This window comes from Dermacentor andersoni, chromosome 10 (assembly GCF_023375885.2).
Source record: "Dermacentor andersoni chromosome 10, qqDerAnde1_hic_scaffold, whole genome shotgun sequence".
Lineage (NCBI taxonomy): Eukaryota > Metazoa > Arthropoda > Arachnida > Ixodida > Ixodidae > Dermacentor > Dermacentor andersoni.
In genome coordinates, this window is record NC_092823.1 from 101,399,427 (window position 1) to 101,414,968 (window position 15,542).

A 15,542-nucleotide genomic window follows, 5' to 3' on the forward strand; every position below is an offset into this window, starting at 1 on the left:
GGGGAGGAGGTTGAAAAACATGGTGTCATCGCAGGCGCTTTAAAAAAACGTAGTTTATTGCATTAACCACAAATAACGAAGTCGTGTCGCAAACCAGTCGCATATATAAACATGTGCATGTGGACTTAAGAGGAATTTGAACCAAGAAAGGCTGTTAACCGTTATAAACGCATTAATTTGTTTACGAAAACTACTGCATTTGCTGATAATTCTTTGCGCAATAGCAACATTCAACACATTCCATGCCCAAGTTGTCGTACTGTAATTCTAAGTCGTGAATGCTTTTTTTCGCCACTAGTTTGGGCTGCCCCTTCAGGCGTGGAAAAATTCATCAGGTTCACCTTAAGAACTTGCAGGAGGTATTCGGGTAAGTAACACTTCCTTCTCGTGTTGCGCAATATCGATGTGTTGTAGAGGTGGGCGAATGTGTGTGTGTGTGTGTGTGTGCGTGTGCGTGTGCGTGTGCTTGTGCGTGCGTGTGCGTGTGCGTGTGCGTGTGCGTGCGTGTGCGTGTGTGTGTGTGTGTGTGTGTGTGTGTGTGTGCGTGCGTGCGTGCGTGCGTGCGTGCGTGTTGTGTGTGTGTGTGTGTGTGTGTGTGTGTGTGTGCGCATGCGTGCGTGCGTGCGTGCGTGTGCCGGACACGCATCGAATGCGAATATTAAGTACCGAATATCGAATCCAATATCGAACAGTATTTCGGTATAATTAGGTATCACACGTGTACTGACTATTGCAAGAGAGACCGCTACCATACAGGGACAAAGGATCGGCTTACGCACAAGACCATTAGTTTTCATGAAAGGGCCCTTGAGCAGGTCTGTCAGTCTTTGACAAACGAGCCTATAGAGTACACAAGACGCGCAGACAGTCTTGTCCGCAAAGTAATATGGCGCATTGGCGCGTGAATACAGCTGAAATGCGAAAGCAAGCGCCCCGCTCCAGCACTCTCAACACAGCGCGCTCCCAGCTACAGAGCTTGTCACACGCACACAATCCTCTTCGTCACACAGCATGACTACTCATCCAATGCGCAATCCGCTACGCCGCAGACAATGAGGCAGTGCTTACGCCACGTACGGCCCTCGGGTCCTGTGTGGGAGGAGACGTGGGAGGAACACCGCTTGGGAACGGTACTAGTGGCATAGGGAGAGCGTCTCCATTGGCAGTGACTGTCGCCTCCTGGCGGCATGATAACAGGACAGTTAATTTCTCCTATCTCCTCCAAAGATGAAGCGATCTGAAAAATTATATCGGTGGAACGCCATCTTAGATGGCGCTTTACAGCTTCAGTGCAAACCGAATTTTGAAATGGCGTCTGGTTGAGTGGTCCTTGAAGAAACTGTGCGAATAGCCTCCGAACATCAACACAGACTAGTTGCGACCAAGCTTTGTAAGAATGAGTAGCTCCTGTATAACCAGCTTTCCAAAAACGCAGGTAAATTTTTTTGAAAAAAAATCAGAAGTGAAACAAAAACTGTTGATAGACTTGTATGACGTACACATATGCAAAAGGCTCATTTGCAAGAAAAAGTGTAATAATGGTTTTTGCATAAAAGATAACAATGCTACATAACTACACGGCGAAAAACAATAAATGACAAACTACCAGCAGAAATTACGGGTTGTCTCGTAGATTTCAGCCGCGGAACCTAAAATAAAGCTTCCATTATCCATTTTGATTCTGCACTGCTTTGAAAACTTCTGTCGCAGTTTTACTTCTGATAATTTGCGACACTGTGTCTAGCGCACTGAGAACAGTAAGCCTATTTTAACCATCTGTTGCAAAATATTCGGTTAGCTTTGCATATTCTAAAATACGAAATAGTTCCTGTTAAGAATACGAATACGCATAGTTAGTGTGTAATAGTCCATTTGTATTTCGAATGTTCGCTCACCCCTCATGCTTTCTATTTTTTTTCTTTGGGAAACTGTGCAACAGCTTCGATGTGATTTTCAAATATGCGCAGCGGATTGTTGCGTTCTTTTGCATTTACAATGGTGCTCTCCCGCGCACCCAGCACAGCTCTATAGCAATATATATTATTCCTGTCACAACGCCGATAAAAAGCTTCATCGGGCGTGTATCAAGTGCTCAGTATGTTGTGCCTTTAGGACGCAAAACCATTTGTTTCGTTAATTTCAACTTTGGAAGGAAATTTGTACTTACATGAAGATGACTTACTTATGCTGGTTTTTAAATGCTACAAAGAGATGTCGTGGGCATGATGTTTATGAGTCTGTAGGCATTATTAACGGATCCGTCTCCTTCCTGAATCGGAAACAGTACAACGCGGATCAACTTACGAGACAGATTTTAAAATGTGCGGTTTAGTACTGCCATAACTAGCCATGTCCGTCAGCCTATACATTTCCTGAGACTGGCTGATGGGGGCAACAGTCTTCTAAACAAATTTATCTAACCGCTCACAATGAAGCCGCAAATGATGCCACTGGTAAGTAAGCATTTCGAATGAGGGAATAGATTACTTCCTTGATTATTGTTTTCTGTCCGTCTCTAGGTTTGTACGATCAATTACTCTTCTACACTCTCCTTCTCTTCTTTGTCCCCTTTATAACCTCGCCTATTTCGCCTCTTTATACGCTCGCTTCTGCTGCTAAATCTTCGCACATCCGAAGAATCGGAAAGGAAACAAAGGAACGAACGAATGCGCTAGAAGGGAAGTTTTTATCAGACGATGCTAATATGGCAAAAGATGGACGTTTTCGCGGGGGAAGGATATTTTGTCGCACTCCTATCATGCAAGATTGTCCACAAATGAAAAAAAAAAAAACATTCATCCCTCTTTATGGCCTAAAATATCCATTGCGACAACCTTATAATGAGAACATTGGTGTTCTTTTGCACTGCTGCTGCTTGTTACCGATTGGCATTCTCTTTATGAGTGCTTTACACAAGGGAGTAAGTGGAGTGAGTTTCCCATGTTTGTCTTCCAAAATCAAGTGGTAAAATCACTCCTCGCGCGCACAAGAGACACGGTGCGTGCATCAACACACTGAAAAGGTCGTTCGACATTTCTTTTTATCTTGGTAATTGCGCTCTACAAAATGCGGGGTACTCCCGCACATACTCTTTAGGGTACTCGCTATAGGATTTAAGTACCTCGGCGTACGGCAACAGATTAAGCTTTCCAGTGTAAGGCGCCCTGCACTGCGCCAGTGCGGAGTGCTTCACAATTCATGCACGAAAGTACTTGCCACCGCAGCCGTACGGGACAAAATCACCGTATTCTCAAAAAATTCGAAAAGAACAGCGCCCATATAGCACGCATACGATAATTGTTTTACTAGAGAATATCAAACATATACACAGTGATACAGCGTGTGAATATTGGCGAACATTACGCCAGCAATACCAGAGGTATTCTTGTATCTCTCGAAGTTGTATCCATGCTTTAAGCTTATGAGTATGTGTTCGAAACATTTCGGTGGCAGTTTGCAAGTCGGAAAGTGCCGCCAGCCGTTTGCCGTGGAATAAATGGGAACAGGTGTCGAGACTTCTGGTTTATCTGGAGCAGAATATGAATACGTCAGTGGTTCACTGTTTTTAATCGTCTCGGTTTCATTAGGACCGTGCAGATGGGACCGTATTTTAGAAGTCACCTTTAAAGAGCTCTCCATAAGGTATCTTTCAGTGACCACCCTGTAAGCTTCCGAGATTAACCCCAAGAAGGAGTAAATGTTAGCAGAGAAACTCTCCGTAATGCGATGCGCTCATATCTAATCGCCAATCTCGCTTCCCCAAAGAGCCACACAAAACGCGATGAATAGTACTGAATTCCGTGGGACCCGCTCAAGTAATACTTAGGGCTAACTTCACTTTGGGCATTGCTCAACCAATCAAACAAGCAAGCAAGCAAATAAACGCCGCACGAAGTTCACGAAAAGCACATTATCAGAGAAAGCCACAGTGGGGAAATCAACGCTGCGCAGCAAGACAGATGGAAGCCTCTGAGAAACTGTCGGCCGTTGAGCGCAAGATCAGCTGGAGATGAATAGCACGAATTACAGCGCGCGTGAATAACACGATGTAGGTTTTCTGTGCGGGCTGACTTTTCAAGTTTACTGGTCAAGTAAAATTCACGCCTGCAATTGCACGCGGTTTGGACACATTCACTTAGCCTCCAGGTAGCGCCGCCACAGGTGCCATCGCAAGCTTAGCGCTTATGTGCGCGCACCACGTACACTAATTTACCACTCGTTTCACAAGCGGCTGTGTCTGCGTTATCTAGAAGCGCTCCCGGAGCTCCGCCATGGTCGTTGCGACTTACGCATCAAGCAGCCTCCGGTGCAAGCACGTTGTGATAAGCTCACCGGAGAGCCGATACCCGCGAAGCAGGATAGTGTGCTTGATGCATTTGCAGTCCACGACATTCTGGAGTCTACAACGTAATTTTCATTTTCCCTCGCACGAAAGGGGTGCAAATCTCTAATATTAGACGCCTTGAGGAGGGCTCGTCCTCCTTGCAGGGCTGATAATTTAAGGCAGTATGCCTGCTTTCGAGTGACGAAAAATTATTATTTATGATAATTGTTTAACTTTTTGCACGCCAACCGGTATGGCTGGGTATGTGCCACTGGGTATGCCTCTAGCGATGAACAAGTTCTCAGCGCTCGCACGCAGCGGCGCACCCCGCATCTCGGAGGTCACGTGCGGTTTCACGTTGGTGCCGCTAGATGGCGCGCGATAAGAGTCCTGCTCAGAAATCCCGCTGCAGTACACGCCTCATCGATAACGCGCTTTAGCGGTCGCATTACCTTGTGCTACTATATTGCTTCAATGCTAATCGTATTACAATCGAGACCCACCGTGACATGCGCTCTGTCGGAATTTTTCCCTATAACGTTTACAAATGGACCTACAGATACGGAAAACTTCGCAATGCATATATTTAACAAAGAGTGGACAAGGTCGCATAGCAGCTGCTTCGCCTTCCTGTGTTGCAGCCCCAATTGGCCACGCTCCTGCGCATGCTCGGGTTGCTCGAGGCACGCGCTGGCGAGAATGAAAAGAAATCAGTTTTTTCTTGCTTTCTATTCGCGAAGGTCATAGACCTGTGGGCCTAGCCCACGACACGTCCCATGGGCTACAGGGCTTTGTGTAGATCCCTATACGAGCATCTCTGAGTCCGCATGGAATGTGCGCAGCTTGCAGACTTCGTAATTTTTGTTTTCTGAGCGTCAAGTCTATTCGCGCATCCGCGTTATCGCTTGCCGCCTAGCACCATTCGTCAACTCAGCGCGCGGTACGCCTAGAGGCCAGTGAACGCGGTAAGCGAGCGAGCTTTTGGGGAGATATATATATATATATATATATATATATATATATATATATGGGCAGTTTGATAATTTTGATAACGTCGGCAGACAGCGGCAAATGTCATGGATACGCCCAGTGTTGTCAACGGACAGTTAGGGTGCCTTAGAGCGGCTAATTAGTTCACGTTAGTTCACGCAGCAGCCAGTTTGTTTCAACTGATTTCGCAGCCTCACTTCCACCATCATTGCACAGTCTCAATTTAGCACAACGTACGTAAATGATCGACAACACGACAAGGAGATACTACACAGAAAGGCATTACGTCGTGTCTCCTCCTTCGAAGCCCTCTTATGGGGTGGGCGGTAAGAAGGCACCACCGACATGCCTACTTTATAAAGCATTTCTTAAACTGAACAGAGGAAGGATCGTTATTTCTATTTAGTAAAACCTAGTTTTCAATCTGCAGCGAGGATCGGCTCAGCTATCGTTCCTTCCAATCATAAGCTCCTCCCACAAAACTAATGTTACTGTTGCGTACATAAGACATCATCAAAATTTTGTAAATACGTAAGGTGTTGAATTTAAGAAAGCAACAAAATTTGCGGCCGTTGTCCAATTTTGAGCCTCATATTGTGCAATATACTAGATTGATCAGTCTAGACACCTTTTTAAAATCTCGTCTTCGCTTAATTCATTTGAAATCAGGAAACTCATTTATGAGGCATTTTATCCGCTCTATAGGCAAGAGAAATCTGAACCTGGTAACGTTTAACGCTAGAACGTTATCTAGCGAGGCGAGTCTAGCAGTGCTTTTAGAGAAATTAGCGGGCATAAATGGGATATAACATGGTTCAGTGAGGTTAGGAGGACAAAAGAAGCATATACAGTGCTAAAAAGTGGGCATGTCCTGTGCTACCGGGGCTTCGCGGAGACACAAGAACTAGGAGTCGGATTCCTGATTAATAAGGATATAGCTGGTGTCATACAGGAATTCTATAGCATTACCGAGAGGGTGGCAGTTCTTGTGAAACTTAATAAGAGGTACAAATTCAAGGTCGTACTGGCCTACGCGCCTACATCCAGTCATGATGACCAGCAAGTCGAAAGCTTGTATGAAGAAATTGAATCGGCGATGGGTAAACTTAAACAAAATACACTATACTGATGGGCGATTTTAATGCCAGGGTAGGCAAGATGCAGGCTGGAGACAAGTCAGTGGGGGAGTATGGCATAGGTTATAGGAATAGCAGGGGAGAATTAGTAGAGTTTCCAGAACGAAATAATTTGCAGGTAATGAATACCCTTTTCCGAAAGCGGGATAACTGAAAGTGGACGTGGAAGAGCTGGAATGGCGAGGCTAGAAATGAAACAGATTTCATACTCTGCGCTAAGCCTGAATCATACATGATGTGGACGTGCTCGGCAAGATGCGCTGCAGAGACCATAGGATGGTAAGATCTCGAATTAGCCTAGACTTGTGGGAACGGAACAAACTGGTACATAAAAAGCGGATCAATGAGTTAGCAGTAAGAGGGAAAATAGAGGAATTCCGGATCAAACTACAGAACAGGTATTCGGCCTTCACTCAGGAAGAGGACCTTAGTGTTGAAGAAATGAACGACTATCTTATGGGCATCATTAAGGAATGCGCAATAGAAGCCGGTGGTAACTCCGTTAGACAGGATGCCAGTAAGTTATCGCAGGAGAAGAAAGATCTGATTAAGAGACGCCAATGTATGAAAGCCTCTAACCGTACAGCTAGAATAGAACTGGCAGAACTTTCGAAGTTAATCCACAAGCGTAAGACAGCTGACATAAGGAAGTATAATATGGATAGAATTGAACATGCTCTCAGGAACGGAGGAAGCCTAAAAGCAGTGAAGAAGAAACTAGTAATAGAGAAGACTCAGATGTATGCTTTAGGAGACAAAGCCGGCCATATCACTACAAATATTGATAAAATAGTTCAAGTGGCTGAGGAATTCTATAGAGATTTATACAGTACCAGCGGCACCCACGACGATAATGGAAGAGGGAATAGTCTAGAGGAATTTGACATCCCGTAAGTAACTCCGGAAGAAGTAAAGAAAGCCTTGGGAGCTATGCAAAGGGGGAAGGCAGCTGGGGAGGACCAGGTAACAGCAGATTTTTGTTGAAGGATGGTGGGCAGATTGTCATAAAAAAAGCGGCCACCCTATATACGCAATGACTCATGACCTCGAGCATACCGGAATCTTCGAAGAACGCCAACATAATCTTAACCCATAAAAAAGGGGACGTCAAAGACTTGAGAAATTATACACCGATCAGCTTACTGTCCTTTGCCAACAAATTATTTACTAAGGTAATCGCAAATACAATCAGGAACACCTTAGACTTCTGTCAACCAAAGGACCTGGCAGGACTTCGTAAAGGCTACTCAACAATAGACCATATTCACACTATCGATCAGGTGATATAGAAATGTGCGGAATATAACCAACCCTTATATATAGCTTTCATTGATTACGAGAAAGCGTTTGATTCACTCGAAACCTCAGCAGTAATGCAGGCATTGCGAAATCAGAGTGTAGACGAGCCGTATGTAAAATACTGAAATATATCTATAGCGGCTCCACAGCCATCGTAGTCCTCCATAAAGAAAGCAACAAAATCCCAATAAAGAAGGACGTCAGGCAGGGATATACAATCTCTCCAATCCTATTCACAGCGTGTTTACAGGAGGTATTCAGATACCTGGATTGGGAAGAATTGGGGACAAGAGTTAATGGAGAATAGCTTAGTAACTTGCGATTCGCTGATGATATTGCCATGTTTATTAGGTCAAGGGACCAATTGCTATGCATGCTCACTGACTTAGACAGGCAAAGCAGAGGGGTGGGTCTAAACAATCTCGGAAGAGAACAGCAGTTTACGATTGGCAGCGGCACACTGGAAGTGGTAAGGGGAATCATCTACTTAGGGCAGGTAGTGACTGCGGATCCGGATTATGAGACTGAAATAATCAAAAGAATAAGAATGGGTTGGGGTGCGTTTGGCAGGCATTGTCAGATCACGAATAGCAGATTGCTCTCATCCCTCAAGAAAAAAGTGTATAACAGCTGTGTCTTACCAGTACTCACCTACGGGGCAGAAACCTGGAGACTCACAAAAAGGGTTCTATTGAAATTGAGGACGACGCAACGAGCTATGGAAAGAAGAATGATGGGTGTACATTACAAGGGATTAGAAGAGAGCAGATTGTGTGAGGGAACAAACGCCAGTTAATGAGATCTTAGTTGAAATCAAGAAAAAGAAATGGGCATGGGCAAGGCATTTAATAACGAGGGAAGATAACCGATGGTCATTAAGGGTTACGGACTGGATTCCAAGAGAAGGGAAGCCTAGCAGAAAGTTAGGTGGACGGATGAAATTAAGAAGCTTGCAGGGAAACCATGACCACAATTAGCACATGACCGGGGTAGCTGGAGATGTATGGGAGAGGCCTTTGCCTTGCAGTGGGCGTAGTTAGGCGCATGATGATGATGATGATATGATGATGATAGGCAAAAGAACTAAACTCATGTGACAAACTTCTGAAACGACAAGAGGACATAATGTGCATGATCCATTTAAATATTCCAGGTACATTTTGCATCTTCGAAGACCACGTCGCCTCCTACTGTTCCGTCCTCAGATTAAACAGCAATAAATGTTTTTAAGTAATGTTTCACTAGTTCAATATGTATCTGTTGTTACAGTGAGAAATATGCCGATATCATAGTTCTCAAAATACTCAATGTTGCTTCTCCTGGCTCCATTTATTACATATAACTTTCGATAACAAGGCTAAATTAATGAATTCACTTCGCAATTCAGCTTTGAGACAGACCCACTGTCTACATTCATGTACAACAAGTTTCACCAGTTCACCTTTCATGACTAGGGGAATTTCGATGTTGTTAACAGATAGTTAAAATTAAAGGACCGCCATGTGCTGCTCAAATTTGTACTCGCTCCTTCACGCAGAAGCGAGGATTACATCTCTAAGTAGACGACTGTTCTAGGAATTTCTATGCCTTATAATGTGCTGCTCAAATTTGTACTCTCTCATGAATGGAGAAGTGACAATTATATGTAAACAGACGAGTCTTATAGGGCTTTCTATTCTTTTTTTCTATTTCAGGAAATGTTCAGAAAGGTCCGAAAGTTAAGCTGAAAGTTCTCCGCAAGAATTGTGAAACGCAAATTCTATACTGAAAAATGCGAAGAAGCCTTTTTGTACAAAAATCCGCAAACTCCGCTGTGAAGTAAAGAATCCGATAAATAAACTAATCTCCTCCAATATCGCTAGTTGACTTGCGCATATTTATACGATTCAGACACTGTTGTTCAACGAAGTGCGTGATACCAGTGAGAACAGTTAGTCTCCTCATTACTTCCGATGGCCGCAAATTTTGTGCAAGGCTTGCCGTGCTGCGCGAAAACCACCAAGGCTAAGAAACAACACCACGTCAGCGACAACGGCAGGGGCACACTCACGCATGACGCGGCCCAACGGAACAGACAGACGTGCGGAAACAACACTGTTTCGATCACTCAAATTGCAAGTACTCAACTGCTGTAGCAGATAAAAAGGGGTTTCTAGCTCCTAACCGCTCTTCAAAAAAAAACTCTTCAAAATCAGTTTGGCCTTCTGAGGTGCCTTCAGAGACGTTGAAGAGCAGTTAGTTTTACCGCGTCACTGATAACCGGAACTACAAGTTCATGGATGAACATTCCGCTTGCAGAGGCACAAATAGACTGTATTTACTGAACAGCGTAGTGACGTTCAAGCAACGACACAGGAGCGTGAGTATTGTGAAAATTAGATCGACATTATGACTAGTTACTAGGTCACACAAACTCATGCCCAGCATCCTCTGCAGTCAACATTGCAACTCTCTGCCTCCTCGTGATCTGTTAAAGCACGCAACCTTTTCACGAAGAAGGCTTGAAGTCTGTGCCACTGTACCGCTTCGCGCAATTTCTATGAAGTCCTACAGACATACTGTATTCTAACATTTAGAGAGACAGGTGCTGTACTTAGCAGAGTGACTTCTTACGACGTCGCAAGTGCATCCCGCAAGCATTGGAGATCTTTCGCATCGACGATATTTGATAGAGCTAAAACTAATTTGTCTTTTGGGGTACAGGCACTTCTAAAACATAGTCTCATGGCAGTCTGTGTTTCGGTACATGCTTGCATCGATGCTCGTCCTAACATCTGCGTCATATCGAAAACGGTATGCTTAGAAAATGAGATTCTATGCACTCTATGGTTTCTAATTACTTGCAAAGAAAGGTGAAGCGACAAAGACAGCTGCTTAGCATTGGCAACAATACTGGGTAAGCATCTGCAACAACTTGCAGCTGTCTATGGCTAGAATCCCGGGATTTCTTCGTGGCATAACGTCTACATGAAAATATCATAATCACTGGCTCATAGCCCTGTAAGGCAGAGCCTACAGGCACTTAGCCAAATGAAACGAACAGTGCATAGAATATTTGGAATCACGCATACAACATACAGAACAGCGAACATTTCAATAAAAAACAAGCTCAAAACAAGCATCCGAACCAAATTCCCGATGATAAGGCACTCCTTTGCCTACATGCAATGCGAAGCACGTAGCACTCTCCGCATATGTTTCCCGGTAAAGATCACTCTTGCACAAGCTCCCGCGGCGACGGCAGTTTTCGACGTGGGGAGTGACGTCCCTAGCCTTTCGCATGTAAACTAACCAGCCTATCAACTGATTTCAATGTTGTTGCAGCAGCGCTATGGACGACCGCGTGCTATCAAAACTACCATTACACACATTACTATAATTATTCTAAAATGGTATTACTACCATTAGTCTAAAGCCATAATGCATTACGTACCCCTCTCAGCAGTTTTAGTGGCTTTCAAGAGCTTCCCTGGACATTCCACTTTCGTACGGCTGGAATGGCGAGTCATTTTTTTTTTCTTTTGACGTCACACATCGTAAGTAATTATGCAGCAGAGAATTCCATATATTTGCTAGCAATGTGACATTGCTTAAATAAGTAGAGCGTACTGCTACTGGTTAGAGATCAACGAGAGGTTCTTTTTCTTGTGACCCAAATTGGCGTGTAAGAGATTCGATGAAGAGCGGCACGTACCCTGTGTCCCACACTGAGTGACCCAAGTTGCCTCGACGGTTGGTCTCGAACCCGGTTCCCTCAGCACAGCAACCTAGCCATTAGGTCACGGACGGTCCAGTAACTTAATTAAGCTGGCGTGAAAGAGATTAGCCATTAGATCACGCACTCCCCAGTGAATTAATCAAGCTGGCGTGAAAGAGATTAGCCATTAGACCACGGACTGCCCAGTGACTCAATTAAGCTGGCGTGAAAGAGATTAGCCATTAGACCACGGACTGCCCAATTACCTAAGTAAGCTGGCGTGAAAGAGATTAGGCGTTAGACCACAGACTGCCTAGTCACCCAATTAAGCTGTCGTGATAGTTATTAGCACTACAAAAAAAAACGTTTTGTTAAAGGTGGCGCGCAGCTTTGCACATCGCCTTTAAATGAGGCTGGTTACCATGATTATTCCCTATAAGTGCTCTCTACAAACTGCACTGTATTATCCCAGTTGGACATGCGCATTACCAAAAAAAAACTAATAAATATTTTCAGCTAGTCAACTCCATTAAACAGACCTGGAAAGCACCTTAAAGATCACAGGAAGCATATATGTACTTGTCTACAAAGGAAATTTGTTTTCTTTATTATGCGGAAACCCATGGTAATTGAAATACACAGCTGCGTTATTTATAAATCTAGCATATGTCCTGCAGTTGTCTCTGTTATGGTGTAATAACGTGCGCCTTAGTTTTGAGCATTCGTAATCACGCAACCAGTGTATATTCAAATCCTGCATGACGCTCTATCATAAGCTTCTTTTAGCATCTAGGCACAGAATCGCCGAGCTAAACACATCCGAAAGCTGTACATTTTGTTTTCTGAAAATGAATAGCACACGTATGCCTACTGACTGCTTTTTATACATCTTTATTGTACGGGTATTACAAGTTTCCCTTAATTCTTCTAGCTAAGATAAAGCAATCTTTCTCTCTTCTTTTATCAGGGGGGAAGGAGGTTGCTTTTCGTGAAGGGAGTACAGTTGTCATAGCGAAATACATAACTACTTCAATTTATAGCGTTATAAGGTACCTGCGAATATGATAATAATGAGAATATTGCTGTCGTACTCCACTCAACGCATTTCAAGCTCGGCAACGCATTTTAGAAAGCAAGCGTTTTTCATGCACTTTGTACACAAAGCATTTCAAAGACAGTTCACGGTAAAAAAAGCAAACAAATGCCGAGTTGGGAAAACGTGGTCGGCACTAAATCAGAGTGTGTGTTGCCTTCAAGTAGGATACAAACCTTCACTGAGACCAGGTGTTTCGCCTAACCAATGATCAATTGCCTTAAAGCTACGAAATGATGAAACTGATTCGCAGAAGGTTAAGAATCAATTGACAAAAACACCCCAGTTATCAAACTCGAATGCGTTTTCGTTGGGAATTACATGTTTGATAAGACGAAAACATTACATATACTAAAGAAACAAGCTTGTTCCCACAGGTACAAGTTTTCATAACGAGTGCTCTAATGCTTACGCAAATATTTTTCACGCAAGCACTCCTTAAAAACAAGCCGCCTTAGCGCTTGAGAAAAAGCATAACTTCTGATATTGACGAAGGAAGACACAGGTCAGGTGCTCATCAAGCAAAGGTGCACTTCGTAGAATAAATTTCATGTTCCCACCTCGCAAAACTAACTAGAGTTCGCTAAACCTCTGCATTATTTTTCCAAGTAAACGTGTTTCATAAGATGTATTCTCGCGTACATTCAATTCCCGGCTGCACATTTCCATCGCATCTCTAATCCTGCCTTTAATTCACAAGCTATTATATGGCAAGGTTCACTCTGGTTCCTCTGCAAGTAACTGTGAACGGTTGTAAAACGTGATGAGCATATAGAATGCAAATAAGCGATACGAAACTACGAAGTACCATTTCAGAGGTCATATCCATTACAACAAATGAAGCCATCCATACTTTTTCCGAGTAAATCAGAAAAGCGTATCACATTGTTCCGAACCAATTAAACACACGCCCTAAAGCTTTTAGCGCACAATTATATTCCGTATAGAATATATGCTAGGATAAGTGATATACTTCACCCCTACTCCGCTTCCCTCCGCGGTAAAGAAACCATGAGAAGTCTTCAGCTCAACTCCAGAAAATAAATGAATGGCAAGGCACTTTTGACCTGAAAAGTCTTAATATTTGGTCGAAAGGAGCCGCCTGCTAAAACCGCATTTAATGAAAACATGGCATAGGATTATTGGTTATATGTTTGCAACCATGTTACCCGCGCGCCTAACATTCGTGTCGTTGCGTAGAGTAAACAAATTGCAGCAGAACCCATCTCATGATGATTGCCGGTGCTGACGCGTTAACACTTAATCAAAACAGCAACACAGCGTATCACCACCGCCGAATCGAGGTATGTGTGAGACATGTGCTGAAGCGGCACTTCTCTTTCGCGCTTCCTTAAAAACACTCGGCGCCGTCTAGCACAGCCGCCACGAAGCCTGCCCGTACCTACGAAATGCAAGGCAGGGAAACGCTCAGAAACCCGTAGTGCGGTAACATTGGATTGGACGGACGGACGGACGGACGGACGGACGGACGGACGGACGGACGGACGGACGGACGGACGGACGGACGGACGGACGGACGGACGGACGGACGGACGGACGGACGGACGGACGGACGGACGGATGGATGGATGGATGGATGGATGGATGGATGGATGGATGGATGGATGGATGGATGGATGGATGGATGGACGGACGGACGGACGGACGGACGGACGGACGGACGGACGGATCCGAGATGGATCCGATGCGCGAGAGGGCGGAGTTGCTGGCTTGGTTGAGGAAAATATCGAATGTCAACTTATGGATCATTATTGCCTGATGACGCCTGACGTTGAAGTGCTTACGCTGCATGCAAGCAAAACAGTACTTTCTGTCTGTTACTGCCCCCCGAGCGGCAGCGTTACTAAGTTCTTGGGATTTTATTACTGTTTTCTAACATTTATTACTGAAAATAATTTTGCTGTGATTGCCGGTGAAGACCTTAACATCAATATACGTTCTATTACGAATGCGCAAGAGATTTTAGTGCTGTTATCAGTTACAATGGTTTCGACAATGTAATCACTGAACCCCCTAGAATCACTACTGAGTCCAGTTCCGTGCTAGACCTTCCAAATACAAACTCGCAACTATACACAGCAATATCAGGAATGATATCGTACCACCATATCAGCGACCACCTGCCTGCCTTCCTTTGTACGAATGGCAGTAAACTACAGACAAGCAATAATGAGGAAATGTACTATCAGACAATAACAGGTGCTACGCTTTACAGGTTTTGCGAAGAGGTTCTAAAAGCTGACTGGACAAATGAAAGCAAGTTAACTGACGCAAATGAAGGGTATAATGTATTTCTTGATCAATTTAAAAAGTTATATTTCTCTCATTTTCCTTTAGAGTCTCACCACAGAAGTCGCTAAATACGGAAGCCATGGGCAACAACAGATTTGGGCACACAGGGAAAATAAGAGAACAGCTTTAGCAACATTTTCTTAGTACACTAACGCCTGGGGACCTAACCATCTGTAAAAACAACCGAAATCGATTGACCAAAAACTTATATGGGCACGAAAAGAGTACCACCTTCCTTTTCTAAGCGTAGAACATGACAGACAGACCTGATTTATTATGGCCTCGACTGAACATGCTACTACACCGCCGTTTTTTTCACACCCCGCCTTCGAAACTACAATTCAATGGCCAAGAATTACCTGGAAACGATTTAGCGGACGCATTTAACAATTTCTTTTGTAAGACGAACAAGCAGTGGCTTGCCCGCCGCCTTAGAATGCATGAACACTCCGAACAGTGACTCTATATTTCTGCAGCCTGCGATAGCTCCAGAAATATCTGTGATACAGAGCCTAAAAAACGGTACATGCCGTGATATCGATGAACTCCAGGTGCGCCCTGTTAAACATGTCTGTGATATCATGGCACCAAGTCCTGCTAATATATTTAATGCATGCGTGAATTGTCTTTCCCACCAAAATGCAGATAGCAAAGGTAACTGTAATGTATAAAAAAGCAACCGAAATTATT

At 44.0% G+C, this 15,542-nt stretch overlaps 1 protein-coding gene across 1 annotated transcript in view; it reads left to right on the forward strand.

The window, feature by feature from the left end:
* Positions 1-15,542, forward strand: part of LOC140213476 (uncharacterized) — a 70,574-nt gene that overhangs the window by 16,697 nt on the left and 38,335 nt on the right. Inside the window, exon 5 of the mRNA XM_072284725.1 lies at positions 299-367. Within this exon, the coding sequence (XP_072140826.1) occupies positions 299-367 (69 nt within the window). The remainder of the gene's footprint in view (positions 1-298; positions 368-15,542) is intronic.